This window comes from Pollachius pollachius, assembly GCF_949987615.1.
Source record: "Pollachius pollachius genome assembly, chromosome: 15".
Lineage (NCBI taxonomy): Eukaryota > Metazoa > Chordata > Actinopteri > Gadiformes > Gadidae > Pollachius > Pollachius pollachius.
In genome coordinates, this window is record NC_136948.1 from 17,442,940 (window position 1) to 17,462,577 (window position 19,638).

Genomic DNA, 19,638 nt, shown 5'->3' on the forward strand with positions numbered 1-19,638 from the left:
ACAGTTATCCAAGTATGCACACTTAAACGTATTTACAAGTAAATACGTACACGTTTTAAGGATTGAAGAACATTTTCTGATGTTTAAAAAAATAATGATAATATATATTGTGGGAGTGTGTGTGGCTTATGGTTTGTTTACCTGGCTTGAGTATGACTGATTGGACTCTGGGGCTGGGTGAAGCTGCACACTTGTTGCACATTGTGCAATCAATGTGCACCGGCAATTCCAGCCACCTCCACACAGACATTCCAGAAGATATATCCTGCATGGAGCACAGGCTATAATAATCTACAAACCTTACTAAACCAGCTTCAACACAACCCCCTGCGTCCTTGTATGGAGGAGCCAAGTTAAAGTCACCTAGGTGGCGGGTAGTATTATATATATATATATATATATATATATATATATATATATATATATATAGGCACTGACTCAATACTTTGTGATGCCTGCAGTTAAATGTAGTTGACCACAGACACAATTAGTAAAAACAACTTAAATATAAAGCTAATCATATTTATACGTAACCGATGATTAAAACAGCTTAACATGTTTACCTTAATCAAAATGACGTCAGTTTTATTGGTGATAAGTCAAATGGGACCAATTCCTTTGAGTCTTTAGCTGACTGGCATCCTTGAATAATCTCCTTATTAGATGATCAGTGATTATTAAAATAGCATGGTGGTCTTTCAAGCCAAGATATCAAGTGCAATTTCAGTCATGTCTGTGACTGAAATTGTGGATGAAGAGAAAAAGACCCAAGTACAATTAAGGCAGGTCTAGTCGAGTGGTTAAAGTTTCCGTCTACCAGCTGAGCGGTTGTGGGTAACCCAACCACACTCTCCAGTATGAATGCATTGTTGACTAAGACGCCTCTACAAAACCCTACCTGCTTATTCATGATGATAAGATGCACAAATCAAATCACTGTAAACAGTCCCATTCAATGTAATTTTCTATTGATAGAAACATCTGGTCAGTGAATCATAAGTAGATGAGCTCTGAAGCACCGGTCGAACCGGTCCACCGTAGCAATGCTCATTTCAGTGAATGAGGAAGGAGTGTGTTTATTTTCCTTGTCTCATGCTATGCAAGGCGCTCTTTAGGCCTGTCAACTTTCTTGCATTTAAGTTAACATTTAATTCCTTTTTCAAGCCAACCCTTCTGATAAATCTTATTATGTTATTGTTTAACCTTGGTTTCACTTTCGTCCCACTTTCTTTGTTTCTACTAAGTGAACTGAACAGACCGGTAATCCCATGTGCAGGGGAAATCTGTGTAGGCCTACACAAAGTAGAAATCTTGTGTTAAGGGAAATGTTTGTGTTTGGCAATGTGTGTTACTGTGTGTTACTATTTGTGTTGGTGGAGCCAACTCAATAATTAGATAAACAAGCAAATCATAATCTTAGAGTTAAGTTGTTACTTATGCCTTACTTAGGCTATGTTTGAACTTCCGCATGGTGGTGCAGCCCAGTGTAGGTACAGAAAAATGGCAGACTCATGCTTAGTTTTATAATTGACCACTGTGTTCCTCCTATGATGTCACCTCTAAGAAAGTATTACTCTATTCCAAGAAGGAAGAAAAAATAAGTTAATCAGGTATAGCGGAATGAAAACAAAACAAAACTTTCCTTCGTGATTCTAGGTCTGCTGTATCTGGTATGTTTGGTATTTCCCAGGAAGAAGGTTCATTTAACCCAAGCTTGTGTGGTTTATACACATTATGGTTAATATAAATTATTATATTCACAGGAAAGACTTACTTTAAACAAACTCTACTATATCTGGGATGATCAAATGATAACACCGCCTGATCTCAATTAAAATAACTTCCAGGCACTACCTTTAAATTGTGTAGGTACGTGGGAAAACTACCTGAAACAAAATGGTCTTTATATTCAACAAATTATGACAAATAATTTCTCATTCAAATAATGCATTAGCACATTGTATTAGTAGACCAATAAAGACAGAAATATTCATTAAGATATCCAAAATATTCACAGGCTCTACTTGATCAATTCAAACATTTTTGTACAAAAGGCATCTGATTAACGGTTGGTTCAAATAAGCATTTAATAAATGAGATAACAAAACATGTACACTGAACACAAACCACATTATTAAATGTAAATGTAGAGATTTTCAGAAATCTCGTAATAATAGGACATATGTAAATCAGATGACTGCAAAACTATTGGCCGTTTACTACTGTACTTACTATTCAGCCGATGAAATCAACCTTGAACCTTGAAGAAATGTGTGACCCTCCAAATACGCAGTGAGTTTAACCTAGCCATATTTAGAAAAACAAAAGGCCATGTATTGAATGTTTTCATAACGTGAAATATATACAGTATGTACTGTATTGTACCGTATGTGTTTTCTGTGTATATATTCACACAAAGACACACAGATGCACTTAAACACACATTGTATAAAATCATACAATAACGTTTCAAAAAAACATTTAAAGTAAGGTTAAGAGAAAAAAAAACAAAAGGGATAACTTTCTTCAAAACAACAAGAAATCCTTTGAGAGGCCTGCTAATCCCTAATCCCACTTGGTCGTTACCAGCCCCTTCACACTCGATGTAAGGACTGACCCACAATGCATAGATCAGGGTGAGAAAGAGAGTGTGAGGTAGTTCGCAGATCTGATTGGCTCCTCCACAATTCATCCTCCCTGGGAGGGTCATCCCCCAGCCTATGAGAGAAAAGGGAAGGGACATGGTTACGGTAGATTAGAGAATAGGGCCAGGTAGGGCCATGCCAGTTAGACTCAGGCTAAATGCGTCACAGAGATTAGCCAGTGAGAGAAACACAACCACGGTTGGTTACTTTCATCCTGAGATGGAAGACATAATCCCTCCCAGGAGACCAACAACTACATGTACAGAACGATTACTACAGATTCAGATCATTCTGGGGGTGAAGAACAACTAAAAAACGGAAACTCAAAGGGATTTAATTGAGGGAAACAAATCATAAATCATAAAAAAGATGCAGAAGTTGGAAAGTTGACAAACAAGGAACAAAAGGAATATGGAAAATTAAAGTCAGCTGTTATCCGAATAGGCAGGCAATTCTAAATGAATTATGTGATTATGTTGTTTTTACCTTTAATCAGCCAAATTAAACAGGGGATAGGATTCCAAGTCAACACGTGACTGTTGACCTTTTGCGGTTTTCATACACATGCTGCTGGTATCCACGTTGGGTAGAATAAGTAAGTGCTGAAGTTAACCTGAATAAAGCGTTGTTAATCTTTCAACCTTACCTAAGGTACACAAGACAAATCCTAACTGTGTGTTCTGTTGACTGTGGTCTGTTAGGGTTTAGTGTGGAGCAGAATCAATTTGTAGAATTTGTTGAGGAATATACAAAAAATAGGAATGTCTACACATGATGAATTAGCTTTTAGGACAACATACTGCTACTAATAGTGTTTTGTGAAATATAGTTATTTATTGAATTATTAAACTAACTCAATTTGTGTTTAGGTTTCTTTTTTTGACCATTTTGAGATCAGAAATCAATGAATGGATGCATGTTCTCAGTTCTCCTTCAGTTTACTCATTCATCCCACCAAGACAAACAAATATTGACATTTTGGGACAATGACATTGAGAATATGAGAACATTTATGCAATACGGGGCAAAGACGGCAATGGATCACTCACCCCTGTGTATTTAAGTATGGCTCGCTCCCACAGCTCTGGGCCATGGAGAAGCTGACAGCTGAGCGAGATGGCAGACTTGTCCTTCGCTCTGAATGGCAGCGTCGGATAAAAGGCCGCGGTCCTCGGAGAGCTACAGGACATCGTGCATGGCTTCCCCAAGGGCGCGGATGAAGGGAACCCCCAGCAGAGGTCCATGCTTGGGGAGGTTGAGGCACTGAGTAAGTCTGGGCCTCAAACAGAGATGGGGAAGCGAGTGCAAACACAGAGCGAGCGTTGCCCGTCAGCCGAGACGTAGAAGAGTCGCTACTGCTGCAGCTGCTGCTCGCCCTCGACCATCTCTGAACCTGCGGCGAGGCTGGTGGAGACGGTGCCTTGAAAGGAAACGAGGAGGCCGCGTTTGGAACATTTCGCCGTGTAACAGGTGGGCTTGGGAGTCTCCTGTGAACGGGCGGTGGAGTGGGAAGCTTCCGGCTGACCGGGGGGCTGCTTGAAGAGGGTGGGATAGGCTGCTTTCTAGAACCGCAGGGACTAGTGAGTCGTTGCTGCACGGTGCTAGGAACCGAAGGTGTTGACGGTAGCATTCGCACCCTGGACAAAGGTGTGGTTACAGATGGCTGGCTGTTGCTAACTATGGTTTGAGGCACACTTTTGAACTCCGGATCTGGTTGTCTTTTATCATTTTGTTCTCCTAGTGAGGCTGCTGCTTTGCTGAGAAATGGCCCTGAATGACAATTAGCTATTGACGAGACCTCAGAATGCGTTTCGGAAGATTCCTGCAGATGAATGATCTTTTTAGCTTGATTTTGAGTGGAGGCAGCCACGGCTTTCTCTGGCTCCATCTTCGTAACCGTGTCATGTGGGTCAGGTCTCATCACCAGCGGGACCCTGGAGAGTTGTGGCAGATTCCCTTTACATGGCAGCACTGTGACTGACTGAACTGAGGCCCTTAACCGTGATACAATAGCTCTCTTAGCAACAGGTGAGTTCAATTTTTTTGTTGATCCATTACCTGATGAACTTGTAGCAAAACGGTTAGCCCCCTCAAAGGAATTGTCATTTAATACCTCTAGTGGAGGTGGTGGAAGACTGTCAAGATCTAAATCATCCGTTTTATCATTCAATGTTGATTTATCTCGACAGCTTGTGATTCCAGTACTGAGAACAGCCTCAATATTACCTAAGCCTGGCATGACAGGAACGCCACACTTTCTGACACCTTTGAGAGGCCCTAAAATGCGGGTTTCCTCATATTGCTCCCTGCCTTTACTGAATGTATCGATCAGTTTTTTGACAGAATTCCGCCCTCTGGATAATCCGGATGAAGTTTGTGGTGATGACGGAGGGCTTGGTGGTGGAGTAGCTTTTATCGGACCCTTGGATGTTTTGACGGCTGGTTTTTCATCATCCTCGTCCACACAGCCCGTCTCCTGTTGGTTGCAGGGCTGCGTTATCAAGTGTGCCTTTTCTTTAGCAGGCTGAACATTGTTGTTCTTGGCTGATGGAGCTTGTTTACGACTTGCTGCTGGAGACTGTGCTGGAGAGGTTCCTAGATTTTTTTGGGATGGAACCGTTCTGGTGTTTGATCCTGACTTGCCCTTGCTCATTCTCTCTATCCTTTGATTGAGAACTTTTTGGGTTCTCTCTAACTCAAGTAGAGTTTGGTCTTCCCCCCTGCTCCTCAGAGACTCTGCAGACTGAGAGCGTCGCTGTTTGGACACTTGGCTCTTTTGTACTGCTGCCCTCCGAACAGAAGCGGCAGTTTGTGGTCTCTTACAAGATCGCTCCTCATCGTCCTCCCTCCACTGTTCTCCACTATGTTTTGGGCTTCCTGTTACCTTAGTTTTGGAAATTGCATGTTGTGATGGAACAAATTGAATACGGCCACTGATGGCGTCTTTCATTTTTAAAGTAATCTCCACATTACGCGGGTTTTCAATGCGCTTTGGTGCGAGACGTCGAGGTCGTTGTGATGGGTCTATAGGAGATGAATTAGCTCGCCTTCTAACCACCATATCCCTGTCATCAACATCTTCAACCCCGACCCCATCAATGTCATCTTCCTCACCATAGTCCAACGAGAACGAACCCAGGATTGACTCTGTGTCATTTAGTTCCTTGGCCATTATTGTACACGTAGAATCTATGGACGTGAGGGACCCACTCAAGCTGTTTTTACCTGCAAGCCTTCGACTCGAACGCCAGTTCCTAATAGTTGTGTTGCACCCAATGGGACTGCTACTAGTAGTTCTATTTGCTTCGGTTGATTCACAGCTATATCTCCTAAGCTGCCTTTCAGATCCAGCCAGGGATTCGCTCTCGGCCCCAATACCACTGTCCTCGCTAAAGAGAGCCGAATCTTCTGGTCCAGGCTTACGCAGTGAGGCTGTTTCAATCCGTGTGAGAAGTTGCATTAGCCTAGCATCCGTTGCACGCTTGAAATGCAGTTTCTCTTCTAAAAGCTCAGAGAGCGATGCAAAGTACTCCACGGCCTCCTCCAAAGCGGAATCCCCAATTCCCTGAACAGTCTGGCACACATTCTGCATCCTCTGTGTGGTGTACTGGAGCAGCTGCTGCAGCAAATCTGGTGGGGGGTCAACGTCGGCAGAGCCTGGCTTCACAGGAGATGAAGATGAGGGTTTTTTCGTTGGACATGGCCAAGCCAGATGCTCACCGTTTTCCTTCAGGAGTTTTTCTCCTTCGTAAGCCATTGCTTCCAAGCCACGATTTAATTCCTCATAACGCATGAGCATGAAGGCGGCCATAGGCTGCACAGACACCTGGGTCTGTGTGGCCTGTTCCAAGAGTCCCAGTAGAATGTCATACTTAGTTATACTTGGGTTTAAAAAACCATAAGCAGCCTGGTGAGCCTTCACCAGAGGTTCTGGGAAGTCTACCTTCTGCTCTGAGAGAATAACTTTTTTCACTTTCTCCTTTTTAACAGGTTTAACACCTGTGCTAGTTTTCTTTGGTTTCTTGGCCAACCTTTTGTCTGTCGTATCTTTCTCCACGGACTTCTGTTTCCCCTTCGCCGCCGGAGTGTTACTTGTTGCTTGACTTCCTGAAATATCCAAATGGACCACTTCTTGAGGCGGATCCGACAAACAAGTTTTCCTTTTCTGCGGCGAGAACGGAGGCTCCCTCTGCGATGACTGGGCTGGGCCGTTGGCTGGTTTTCGCTCTTTTGTTTCTCCATCTGCTGATACGGACAAACCTCTGGTCTCTGCACACTGGAAGTCTCGAGGACTAGCATCCTCTGTCCCGGGTAGCAATGCTCTACCCCTCCTGAAGGAGCCATAAGTCCCAAAGGCTTTACCTTTTGATGGAGAACAGCCCATTGTATGCACCAAAGGCTCTGGTTCTCTCACGGTAGGGTCACAATACAGCAGGGTAAAACATGCTGTGAGCAGCCCAAAACAATTGACAAGGTCCTTAGCCACCTGCTGGGTCTGTCATCTTCAGATGGCTTCGGTTGTTCAGCCTTCCATGCTCTCTGCGTTATATAAGCTTGTCCCCCAAAGAAAATAAACTGGTAACGCTGTCTTCAATGTCTCTGCTGAGAATCCATAGATGAGGAAAGCAAATCCATATATTATTCGTCATCACTTGTCTTTCATTCCTTTAATATTTCAATATAGCATGTACCGAAACACCGAGAATCTGTTTGTGCCTGACTGAGCACACGCAGCTAAAAGGATTAGGGAGGCTTTTACTTAACCCCTCGCTGTGCACATATGTCCCGTTAAAGCGTGCAACTCACCTACCTCTAAGACTATAAGCCCATTTAGGTAATGAGGACTGGCTGCACGTCACTATCTATAGGCACAGGGCACAAAAACAGGTTTTTAGGATAGCAGTCATTTTAATGTGTTGATTTTGTAAGTGTAACATAAAACATAAAACACAAAACCACTATGTTGAGGAGCCAGATGTGTACCACCTAATACATTGGTTCAAATGTATTGTTAACATATATATTTTTTTTTTAACATTTTTTAGTGCTACACATATGATTATGTTGTTTATTTATGAAGTTACAATGAAAAGCTGTTAAAACAGATTGCCATGCCACATTTAGTTGTTTTGCTATGCTACAATGACAAAGAAAACCCACCACAATGAAATTAGGTTGTTTATTGACCAGTGAACAGTTTACAGTCTGATGTCCCAAATAGACAATAGAGTTGCAATGTTCAACACTTTATTTGTGGGCTTACGAAGGATACCCAGAACAACCACCTTCCATTGCTACTTAAATTCTGCCCTTCTGCCTGTTAATCCTGCCTGATCTCCCACTATTATTTCTCCTTAATTCATCATAAAACACAACTCCTCAAGAGTAGTGGAGGGATAGAGTTTTTTGGCAGGGAGTGGGGTTAATAACAGGATGAAGGTAAAACATATTTACTGGCTGTTGATTAATACAATCCTCAGCAGTATCTTAAAGGTATTTTACAGTTAACTTATAGACAGAATTGATAATACTATGTGTTTAAGTTTTAAAGATTGAGGATGACTGAGGAGGAATATGTTAACCCTATATGTTTTTTTCCTGTGTATGTTTTCTGTTTACCATGCAGTAAAACGATTTTGGTTGTTACTGACACTGCTAATGCCAAGCAGTAAATAGAAAAGTACATGTAGTTTTAGTTGAATTCTCAGATTAATGAGATGGAATAGTCAGTTTCTGAGTAATATTCAAAGGGACTTTGCTCGCAGCCGTTGCCTTATTTGATTTGATGATGAAATGCCAGTGTTATGGGACTCCGCCTTGATTGTCATCGCAGAGGCCCTGGAAGAGTTTGGGGTGCTTGCCCCAGCATCTGTTATATCAAATGACTTCTCAAATGAATTTTCTACATCAGATCCGTGCCCAGAGTCAGGGGTGTACGCCAGTTCATTGCTTATTGTGCTGATTGAATAGTTGTGTACAGTTTTTAAATATGACTGTCTGTCTGTGTCGTGCTTTTTCTTGCATAGCATCATGTAGCACTTTGGGAAAAAATGACAGAAAATAATTCCAAAGTTAGAGACAACAATGGCAGAGGCCTGCACTGCAGGGCGCTGTTGAATTTTGGTCACATAAATGGGGATAAAACAGACCCATACAAATAGATAGATGATCATACTGAAAATGATGTAACCGGTTTCATTGAAGCGCTGTGGAACCTTCCTACCTTTGAGGGCAAGGAGGAAACAGATGCTGGCGAGTAGCGCAATATAAGAGAGCATGATTCCAAATCCCCAGTTGGATCCTTCATTGCACTGCAACACAATCTTCATGCTTTGCCTTGAGATTTCTCGGTCAACTTTAGGGGCATCAAAGATCAACCAGAAAGCACAAATAAGGCCTTGAATTCCAGTGCCAGACACCACAATGACAACCGGTTTATATAGTTTGTTCAGAATATGTTGCTGGTTCATGTCAAAGAGGAATGCAAGAAAGGTGCGAAAGGCCTTGACTAAAATGCAAGAGACGGACAGTGTAAAACCAAGGCCATACACAGTTTGGCGGGATTTACAAATCTCATCTGTAGGCTTGCTAACAAACAAGACCACTGCACCGAAGCTAACTGCTAGCCCAGCCATCATAGCAAAGACAATTTCTCCACCTGCCACTTTGAAAATGACACTCCTACGCTTATTCAGGAAGATGACAAATATGGAAAATAGCAAAAGAAGTCCTATCCCTGTGACAACAAGCAAGGAAATAGCAAAGGGATCGTCCCATTTTAAGAAACTTTCAGTTCTTCGATAACATTTTTTCGCACCCCTCAAGGACCAAGTTTCCCCAGGACATTTTAGACAGTTGGGAAGATCTGTAAAGAAAAATGTTATTTTAGTATTTTGTATGGTTGTATTTTTCATAAGAATAAATGCACAAAAATATTCTCACCAGAATCATTGGTGAAGGATCCCTCTCCACATTCACTACAGTTGAAGCAACAGAATATCATGGAGATTTTTTTAAATGTTCCAGGTGGACAAGACTGTGAACATTTTGACTCAGGGATCTGAAAAAATAAAAACAAAAAATATACAAATATTACAAACATTGCAAGAATTAAAGAAAGAAAAAAACTTTATCTATGTAAAGTCACTCCAGTGTGTTGTAGCCAGTCTTACAGTTTTGTTTGGAGTATGCCATTCGATGATCTTCTCTTCAATACCCAGAGTGCGTTTCGTCACATTGTACCCTCCAATAACTTCAAAATGCCTCTTTTTTTGTCTTTTCACCCAGTTGATTAATTCATAGCCAGTTGCAAGGCTAGATTTATCAAAATAAAACTGCCTCTTGTCAAGGGTGAAATTTACTTTCTTAATTTCAAGGAGAAGCTGAAACCAAAAGACATGTGTTTGATGAAATGTTGATAACACATGTATGTTCAGGTTACAAGATTAAACCTGCACTATGTCAGTCTTCCCATTACCAAATTAGCATTAAAAAATACCTACGTTGCCTGGTTTAAAGTCCCGCTCTCCGGTGCATGTAGTTGTGTTGCATTGGAGGAGTGATCGCAGAGCAAACGCTATTGACCATGTAGCCAATCTATGAGCATACGTCTGATCAGGAGCCTGAGCCAGGAAGTCATCATTTGCTTTTTGAGGGTCTGGTAGCACACAAGCAAGTTTCGATTTCAGCTTCAGAGAGTCAGGTAAGGGACACTGGCCTGCAGGTCTATCTTTGAGGCAATCCTGGTGTTGTCTAGCCTCTGGAGTACATTCAAACCTCAGATCCTTGTACTCCTCGATGAACCTATTCACAGCCCCCGGGCCAGGCGAAAGGTTGGTGAGGAAATGCTCGTACCCTGGGTTGGGTCCTGTGATGAACCGAATGCCAAAGACGTCTCCTATCGTATTGATCCCAGTCATTTCAGCCACCGCTTTATGCTGGGACCAGGAATCACTGGCAATCCAGGTCCTGGAGATCCCCTTGCTGATCATCACCCTAAAAAGCTGCTCCACCAGCTGCCCCTTCAGGATGAGCAGAACCACTCGCGCGTCGGAGGACTGGATGTGAGTAGCAACCTCGTTAATCCGTCGCATGCTCTCAGGGTGGTCCAGGTAATGCGGTATGACCTCATTGAAGGCAGCACAAACATTCGCATCTCCGGCATATTTTAAGAAGTCGTGTAGAGCGGCTCTCCCGTAGTCATCATCACCGGATACGACACCCACCCAGTTCCACTTAAAATAGGCCATGAGCTGGGCCAGGGCGTGGGTCTGATGCACATCACTAGGTATGGTGCGCAAAAAGGACGGATATCGTAACGTATCATCCAGAGTGTTTGCAGATGACGTGGCACTTATCTTCAAAATAATCCAAAACACTTTGTGGTTATATTTGTGACAATCGAAAACATATTGAATTGAGAGAAGATGCTATGCTAGTTCTTAATGCTCACCTGGGGAACCATATACAGACCCAGAAGTCTGGCCACAGCAGTTGATACCTCTGAATAACGTGCCCCAATGATTGCTTTAACTAATGGTCGCTCTATCAAGTCACATCCGAAAGGCTTGGTTTGGTTGATGGCCAACATATGGATGGCATCTTGGATTCCTTTGCTGGCGTCTGAGCATGTATCACAGACCAAATAGCCAAGACGGAGGCCAGGAAGGAAGCCAGAGTCATTGATTGTGTCGATCGTGTGAATGACAGCTAAGGTCTCCACAAATGATTCCATGTCAAACCTGAATGAGAAAATGCAGAATGCGTTCAAATTAGAAATGTTTACGTTTCGCCTTTCTCCCAGCTGTTATCAGTAGTATTGATGATAGCATGATGCTATGTAATCTCATCTTGTTTCGATCATATCACAGTTTATAATCGCAAACGCTTTGCATTCAACCCTTAAATATGCCTCTAAAACAATCAAACTAAGCATATAAATGCAAGCATGGCTGTAATAATTAAGGGCAGTATGAACATATACATGTAAAAATAGCATCAGTGATTTATTCAAAACCTTAATAATATGAAATATAAATAAATATAATACATAATACAGGGCGACGTAATATTCCACACTTAGTTTATTTGTTTTTCCAAGGCTGTATTCTAGGATATAATTTAAATGACATTGACTTGCTTTCATCCTAAACGGTGCAGCATTTGCCTTATAGCTGCCTATACCAATCATGGCAAAGAACAACCAACTCCATTTTCTTATGAACTATTTTTATATGAACTGCATGTGAGACGGTTAACACCCATCTGTCTGATTTTGCATCTGTAATCAACTTTATTTGAAATAAAGGAAATAAAGACTATGAAATAAACAAAAACTTGTTTGAAGGCTTACCCTGTACAGTTGAATCTCTCTGCTTGAATTCGCCCTTCCAGGTTCTGCACCTTAGAGTGGCAGGCATTTAATACTCCAATGATGATGTCCCCTGGACCTCTGGCACCACACATAGACTCAGAGTAATCACAGCATGACACCTGGCCCATTAAAAGAGTCCAAATTAGTATGAGCAAATTGACCTGCAGTAACATTGTACAGTTAAGAGTGATGCTTTCACAATGTGGGACAAAGAGGAAATGGTGAAACCTGAGAGGTTCAGCATTTTAAACCTTTCTTTCCACACCCACATTTCTCTGAAAGGGAAATTGCTTGAAAAAAAAATCTCCCTGTTGGCTGAAAGACAAAAGACAAATCATTTAATGTTGAATTGAAATGCACTTTAAAACGTTTCACAGAAAAATATATATTTTGTTTTTTCATCGTACCAAAATGACCATTAATAGCATTTATTGAGAGAGAGAGAGAGAGAGAGAGAGAGAGAGAGAGAGAACGCGCGCGCGCGAGAGAAGGCAAGAGAGACGCACGCACACATACACAGACGCACGAGGACCAGACGTTAGTAGATGCATGTTGATGCAGGTGATGCAGTTACCAAACACTGCTAAAATAGGGAACCGCACTTGTCAATGGTCTCTACTTGGGCTATACCTAGCCGTATTTAAACCCCCTCCCTGGAGCCATAGAACACAGTGTTCATTATAAACCCTCAGAGCAGAGGTAAGAACGTAAATTTGATATCCAGTAACTGCTCCGATGCTTTGCCCAGTGGTTAAATTAGCCGTGTGGCCCAGAACGCAGAAGTTAACATGTAGGCTTAGAAGACCACTCAAGGCATATATAATGAAAAGGGATTGTACTGTATCTAAATTAAATCGATTAGCAAATGCCTTTGTTTGTCATGTGTGCTTTACAATGTCTTACTTGACGTCAGCTAGCCGACTAGCTGACAGGGCAGACAGCTGGGTGACAGGTGACGGAAAAACAAACAGCGACCTATTGTTTGAGATAATCTCTTCTGCAGAAATCATAAGCGTGTGACTAACTCACTTTGAATGACACCCATTCAGTTCAACTTCTTGGTGAACAGGTTCAATTTGATGTCTCCCTTATCTCCTCCCAGGCCAAAACAATCCTCCGTGGTAAAGGGCACAACTTTTTTTTTTTTTTTTTTTTTTTTTACCACAACCGATCCAAACGGAGGCGGCATGAAGAAACACACGCTGAGATGGTGCCAGACCCCGCCCTCGGTAACCGTACGCACCAAGCCCAACAATGCATATTCCCTGCAGATCAAGAGAAGTCTCCGTCTTAAAAGACCCAATGAACAAGATGCCCAGGGTCCAGCAGGCAAGAGCCAGCCAAGTCAGAGTCAACATGAGTTGTATCGTGCCAAAGTTATCTCGGGGCCGACGCTTGTTGTACAGCGAGAGGAGATGAACGCTTTCTTTAGAATTTTTGGTGAATGGCTTTTCTACTACAAAGAATCAGTGTTCTTTTTCAATCCCCTAAATTCCCTGTTTATTTTGGTCGTCATACCTTTGTGTCCTGGATTCTTAACCCATCGTGGATAACGAAATAATGTTTACTCAATCACAGCTGTTTTGGCAAATGTCCATAATGTAGGTTCATAGATTTACAACATGATCCATTTAAAATGTTCATCTCGTGGTAGACCTAATCACAAATGAATGTGTTTGGTTGCAGATGATGTCCTCATTCAAGACTTTCTGTGGAGGGACTGTTGCTGTAAAGTCACAGACAAGGTACTTGCCAAACTCTTGACTCTTGATAAACTCCTTCTAAAACTGTATTGGGGTCACAATCTACAAATTTTAACGGTATTTTTGCCCCTGCTTCTGGCTCACTAGTATCTCCTTGCCATGACCTTTATCTACTTCAAACGGGCTCACTTCAGCATCAGTGAACACAACAGAACAAACTTTTTCATTGCTCTGTAAGTTCGACCTGTTGATCAAGTTATTACATTAGATGTTTTTCCAGCATCAGGATAGCTCTTTTTTTTCCAAAGATTTTGGACGATATAGCAGAGGCTGAACTAAGATGCTTACATAACAGTTACCTTGCCAACACCATGGAGGAGGATGAGGAGGAGAACAAGTATGAGATATTTCCCTGGGCACTGGGCAGTAGCTGGAGGAAGCACTTCCCACACTTCCTCAAGCAGCGCGACAAACTCTGGGCTCGCATGGAATACAGAGGTGTCGTGAGCAAGCGCTGCTGCGAGGAGGTAGGCATGCCAAAGTAAATGTGTCATTTAAATGTATCAGCTAAAAGAAAACCAACCCAGTTGAAGGGAGTTCTGTATTTCAGAGTTTTCATTTCAGAGTACCCATTGTTACCTGAGATTTTCATCTAATATATTCCAGTATTACGAGAGCTTCCCTCTGTCATTCCCCCCACTCCAAGGTGATGGCCATCATGCCATCCCACTTGTTGTGGCAACGAGAGAGGGCGGAGCACCACAGTGGTGCCCGGCGGCATAACGGCCAGCGAGATCAGGTGTGCCTGCCCCGGGGACCCTCTGCGGCTCCTGCTCCATGCACCCTATGTGGGCACGGGGCAAAACGCTGTCGAAGCCTGGTCCTCTTCTCCTCCTCCTCCTCGTCCTCCTCCGTGTGCTCCTCCGCTACGACCCCCAGCCTTGACTCTACGCTCTGGCTGGAGGTGGAGGCCACGCCGCCCAAGGCCAAGCCGCCCAAGGCCAGGCCACCCAAGGGGAAGGCCCGCAAGGCCAGAAGCCACGCCCAGGCCCAGCGCTCGGCCTGCAGACTCACTGAGGTTCCTCCCAGTAAGGATCCAACCATGAAAACACTTGCAAAGAAAAACTGAGTAAGAAGTGTGCGTAGGAGATCGACATCTCAAACGGGGTGCCCCGCAGTTGATCATGGTTTACATACACACAGCTCTTCATAAAGAAAATAGATTTGACCTGGTTTTAACTAAAACTTGACCAGACTAATGACTTTTGGATATATTTTTTTCTAAGGGCATGATTCTGGCTGTGGGTCTACTCATGATGCCTCCATGGACTGGATCAACGAAGAGTAAAGCACAACTCTGTTTGGTTTAGGGTTACATGTGTTATTCTTGTCTGGGATTCCCCAGGGTTACTCATGAATAGGCCATCATCAGGAACGTCGAGTTTCGTTCACAGCTAAATAACCGCTCAGTCAAAGCAATTTGATAGCTACTTTTATTTGTAAACACTTCCTTGATGTGTGTTTATGAAGGAATAATAAGTTGAATAATATTATATTCTCTAATATCTATATTGGCTCTGACCACAGGTCCTAGGATGTATTGCACTGGTACTTTACGGGCATGTTTTGATTCTACTCTGGCTTTTAAAATGACACAGCCTGCCTTTGTAAGCGTTAAATAAAAGCTCTATATAAATTACTAGTCCGTCTTTCACCCTGCCTTACTTTCAGTGTTGTGCTTTGTTTGAAATACACAAGTTGTATCACCTGCTGCAAAAACACAAGCCATACTCTGTTTGACTTATTTTTGATTGAATTATACTATTCACTGGTTGCTTGTGAAAGCGAAAAAAAATAACTGACTGCATACAGTCACAGAAGGCATTCACTGCCTATCCCAGCGGCCCCCCTTTTCAGGTCCCGAGTCATTACTACGAACCCATGCCTCCGTCTTTGTTTACAACACTATATTTTTTTACTCCCATAGCCCACGTGTGACCACAAACGCACACTGAGACATACAGAAGGCGCGTTCACTCTCCTGGTGATAACGTTAATAGATGCCGTTTGTGTGAATTTGGGCCCTCTATAGGCGAATTGGTGCATTTCGCTTATGAGGAATTACTGCGCCGTTATTGAATGAGATGTCAACACCAAACTTTATGTAAACTTTCAAACTTTATGTTAGGGGAGGTACCCTCAATGTACATGGCGATTTTCAACATTCTGCTACCTTCTGAAGCTGACGGCTGATAGAATAATGTTTGCAAATTTGGATATCTAGACAATTACATTGTCAGACCAGAAATTATTGGTCATTTTGACTTTGACTCAGAATTTTTAATCCATCAGTGGATAGTTTTAACTTTGACTGAATCAAAGTGTCCCCCTGTGGGAAAACTTTAACACTCCGCCACTGAGATACTGGCGCTCCCAATTCAAATTGATATCTCAATAACAATAGGTACATTGTGAAACCCTTAATATTAATATTGTGGTGCATGTGTGTGGTTTCTATTGTGATAATGCTTCTAGCGGAGGGCTGAATAGAGAAGAAAATTAAACTTCAGTATGGTCTTGTTTTGTTTTTAGTCAATTGTGCCATCATTGTGTCTCATACAAAACCTCCCTTTGGCATAGTTCTGCCAACCAAGAAAACATACCATATTCTCGTGGCAATGCCTGTGCCTGGATCTTTGTTTGATCACATTTGGTCACATCCGAACAAAAATGAAGGGTAACAGGTCACAAGTTTTTTATTAGTCATAGTGTACAATAAACGTATGTCATTTGCAAAGAGGCTACTGTACATATTTCCGTAGTTTTACCAGGAATGCTGAAAGTGAAAACAAAGGCAATTTCAAATCAGGAAACTCGTGCAATATCTCACATATTTCACATGTGAGATTTTAGATTGAAGGATGAACTGCTGGATTCAAATGCTTTGTTACCAGTGTGGCTCAATTGCTCCGGGTGTGGTCTGCTGATGTAGGGCACGCTTCCGAAAGGCCGTGCATCGTTCGCAGACTCTCCTTAAAAACAAAACATTTAGATGAAACCGGATCTGTGCGATCCTAAGCTTCCAGTATCACCATCTGCACCTCTATAAAGAACACATTCCTCAACACGTCTGACCTTACATCAAAAGCTGCATTGAACTTCCTTCACTTCACCTTTTTCCTCCACTCCACATAGGTCCTTCTTGTCCTCGTTGGACACGGGAGACTTCCTTGTGCAGAAGTCCCCGTCTTTCTGGCGAGCCGGCGCCACAAGCCAATCCCTGACGGGCACCTCTATGATGCGCTCGCACAGCAGAGGAAGGGATGAGCAACGGATGCCGTCAAGTAGATCGACGACTTGTGTTATACTATAGGATCGATACAAGTGTGAGGTTTGTCAGTATGGCCCAATTAAAAAAAAAGCAGGCACAGGCAAGTACAATATACCTGATCAATATGGAATAATGTGGGATCATATATTTACTGTGGATGGTGTAAGGACAATTCAAAAACATTTAAAATAACTTCAGACTATCTGACAGAACCTCTTGAACATCTCTCAAATATGGGATGGCAAACCTGAGATCACACCTTTATACTCAATAAGGGCTTTGCACACCTCATCAGCAAATGTTCTCCTTGTTGTTTAGGTCTTTTGAGGGGTTGTGACACATAATCCACTAATCAACTCTAGTGGGGAAGCTCATGTTACACACTTAGCCAAGTAGACAGCACACACAGCCCCGGGGTGGAGGTGAGGAACCACCGTTGGCAATACCAACTGGGGACTGATGAGATCTAGAGCAACCTGCAACAGACAAAATCCATGTCAGTACCTCAAGAATGAAATGTCACCATAATGTGCTGGGTTATTGGGAAAAAACAACAAAAAATGCTCAAAGGACTGTAGTTTGTATTGTTGCATTTCTGCTGTTAAAACCGACCGAATGGAACCCCCGACCGGCAAGCAGGGAGGAGGCGGAGCCCAGGTCGGCCTGGTGGAAGTGAACGTTGTCGGGCCACTCCTCGCTCCCACGCCGCCGGGCCCACGACGACCGCCAGCGTTTGTAGTTCTTCACCGATCTGCCGAGGTGGTCTTCCCTGACCTCCACACTCAGCACGGTACCCTTGGAGCCCACTGCCGTGCATGCAACACACACACGAATAATAAAGTATTTTCACCACCAGTGTAGGATTGACTTCATTGTATCCAATTTAGAAGGCCTAACACTGTTGCCCCACTACTAATTAATTGCTTTTTCTGCAACTGATTAGTAAATAGTTAAACGGATAAGTACATCAGGATTTAATTTTATTGTAGTCAGGGTTTAAAAAAACCATTACAGCAACATGTTTATTTGTATCACTTGTGAAGTCTTTAACATAGAAGGTGTGAATATCGATTTCAGTTTCAAGTGTTAACATCTTCGTAAAACAATTGATGCATGCTGTAAACATGACTCACATATGTTTTAAGCCTAATGCATGTGGCTCGTACTACAGACCTGCTCGGGACAGGAAGAGGGACATCGCCCCAGACCCTGACCCCGACTCCAGCACACTGTCTCCCTCTACCACGTCCATCATTGTCAACATCATGCTGGCATCCTGGAGGGAATAGAAATGCATGGACACCAATGTTACAATGTTTAGTCGGTAATGAACTGTTCAATAACACACCATGACAGAGACAGATATTGGGAACAATAGGCCCATGAACTGAACTAAACCAACAGAACCTTTGGGTACGCTATTGCTGGTCCCCTCTTCATTAACAGCACATAATCCTCCAGGCTCGGGCGGCGAATGAGGATGGGAGCCCAGTGTGTAGTCCTCATAATCCGGCCCGAGGGTCGCCCTGCCATGTCGTCGTGGTTTATGGTACCCCAGGAGCTTTGCAGACGCACTCCCTCCTGCAGTTGGAACATCTTCCTAAACTCTACCCGACCTTTCTTGCGAAACTCGGCAACAAGCAGCTCCCCGAACTCGATCATGGTCTCCTGAGGGAGAGATTTTGGCAGTGGTTCGGCCATGTGAGATGGAGTTCCAGCCCCTACTTGGCTTTGCATGTCACTGCAATCGGCAACAGTCCGACCATTAGATAGATTTGTAATCTCTTCTTGGGGCATTGTGATTCCCTTTATGGGTGTATCTGATCCACAGATTTTGTCAGATGCGACTAGAGGGTTTGAATCCTCAGTGACAGCCAGGCTTTCATCAGTTCTCTCCTCATTACAGTCTCTTAACTGTTCCACTTCAGGTCCAAGGGATTCCTGAGGTAATAACTGACTAATTCTCTCCAGCGGAGAGAGGGGACGTCTTCTGACTAGAGACACATCTCGTCTTACTTTTTGGCTGTCGTCCTCGTCCATCTTATTAGTACCTACGGAAAAACGTCTTACTTCACGGACCCTTGACTGTACATTGTATTTATGCAGCTTCCTATAACGTTTGTGCCCAATACTGGGTATTTGGTTTCGTGCGAGCGTCTGCCAAAGCAAAGCCCTTGCCATGGGCATATGTATCGCCATGGTTTAAATTAACAGTTAATAATATATAAAACTACATCTAAGCAATTGGGTAAACTTAACCAAAACATGGAAGTTGTAGTCACAACAGCCGAGAAAACAAAGACTTTTGGATTTCTACTACAATGCTGCGCATGAAAGTCAAGTAGGTCTCCAACGAGGGCATTGCATCCGGCAGCAGAATGTCATCCTCCCCATGCAGCAAGACGAATACGTCATCAATCTGCGACAACGCATGCTCCGCCTGCTGTGCGTTCTAGGCAGTGTCCAATGAGAATTACTTGTATTACATCTTATTGTACAAGTAAACAACAGTACAATTATTTGGCTTGGTTCATCAACAGCCACAAAGAAGCAACAATGCAAGATAAAGTAAATACAAATATGAAA

The 19,638-nt window shown here is 42.9% G+C and overlaps 4 protein-coding genes across 7 annotated transcripts; 1 reads left to right on the top strand and 3 right to left on the bottom strand.

The window, feature by feature from the left end:
- Positions 1-3,690: 3,690 nt before the first annotated feature.
- Positions 3,691-7,029, bottom strand: pcare1 (photoreceptor cilium actin regulator 1; the record flags this gene model as incomplete). The annotated part of the gene is made up of 1 exon (XM_079752296.1): positions 3,691-7,029. One exon carries the CDS (start codon positions 7,027-7,029, stop codon positions 3,691-3,693), a length of 3,339 nt encoding a protein of 1,112 aa, XP_079608422.1.
- A 592-nt stretch (positions 7,030-7,621) lies between these two features.
- LOC307086579 (G-protein coupled receptor family C group 6 member A-like) lies at positions 7,622-12,214 on the bottom strand. Of its 2 annotated transcripts, XM_079751832.1 has the most exons (7): positions 11,998-12,214; positions 11,098-11,386; positions 10,148-11,002; positions 9,818-10,027; positions 9,588-9,705; positions 8,869-9,510; positions 8,451-8,683 (listed from the first exon to the last, which is right to left on the bottom strand). In XM_079751832.1, exons 1-7 carry the CDS (start codon positions 12,189-12,191, stop codon positions 8,589-8,591), a joined length of 2,403 nt encoding a protein of 800 aa, XP_079607958.1. In that variant the 5' UTR covers positions 12,192-12,214; the 3' UTR covers positions 8,451-8,588. The 2 variants fall into 2 exon arrangements, with proteins under 2 accessions (XP_079607957.1, XP_079607958.1); XM_079751831.1 differs by having other exon boundaries at positions 7,622-9,510.
- A 991-nt stretch (positions 12,215-13,205) lies between these two features.
- spdya (speedy/RINGO cell cycle regulator family member A) lies at positions 13,206-15,069 on the top strand (the record flags this gene model as incomplete). Its single annotated transcript, XM_079751998.1, has 6 exons — positions 13,206-13,458; positions 13,705-13,763; positions 13,869-13,954; positions 14,077-14,248; positions 14,428-14,809; positions 15,008-15,069. 6 exons carry the CDS (start codon positions 13,206-13,208, stop codon positions 15,067-15,069), a joined length of 1,014 nt encoding a protein of 337 aa, XP_079608124.1.
- Positions 15,070-16,472: 1,403 nt separating this feature from the next.
- trmt61b (tRNA methyltransferase 61B) lies at positions 16,473-19,433 on the bottom strand. Of its 3 annotated transcripts, none has more exons than XM_079752735.1 (7): positions 18,460-19,433; positions 18,226-18,328; positions 17,665-17,858; positions 17,437-17,528; positions 16,895-17,088; positions 16,673-16,753; positions 16,473-16,557 (listed from the first exon to the last, which is right to left on the bottom strand). In XM_079752735.1, exons 1-7 carry the CDS (start codon positions 19,249-19,251, stop codon positions 16,523-16,525), a joined length of 1,491 nt encoding a protein of 496 aa, XP_079608861.1. In that variant the 5' UTR covers positions 19,252-19,433; the 3' UTR covers positions 16,473-16,522. The 3 variants fall into 3 exon arrangements, 2 of the variants coding, with proteins under 2 accessions (XP_079608861.1, XP_079608860.1); XR_013812486.1 differs by having other exon boundaries at positions 16,527-16,557; positions 16,862-17,088; XM_079752734.1 differs by having other exon boundaries at positions 16,527-16,753.
- Between the last annotated feature and the right edge of the window lie 205 nt (positions 19,434-19,638).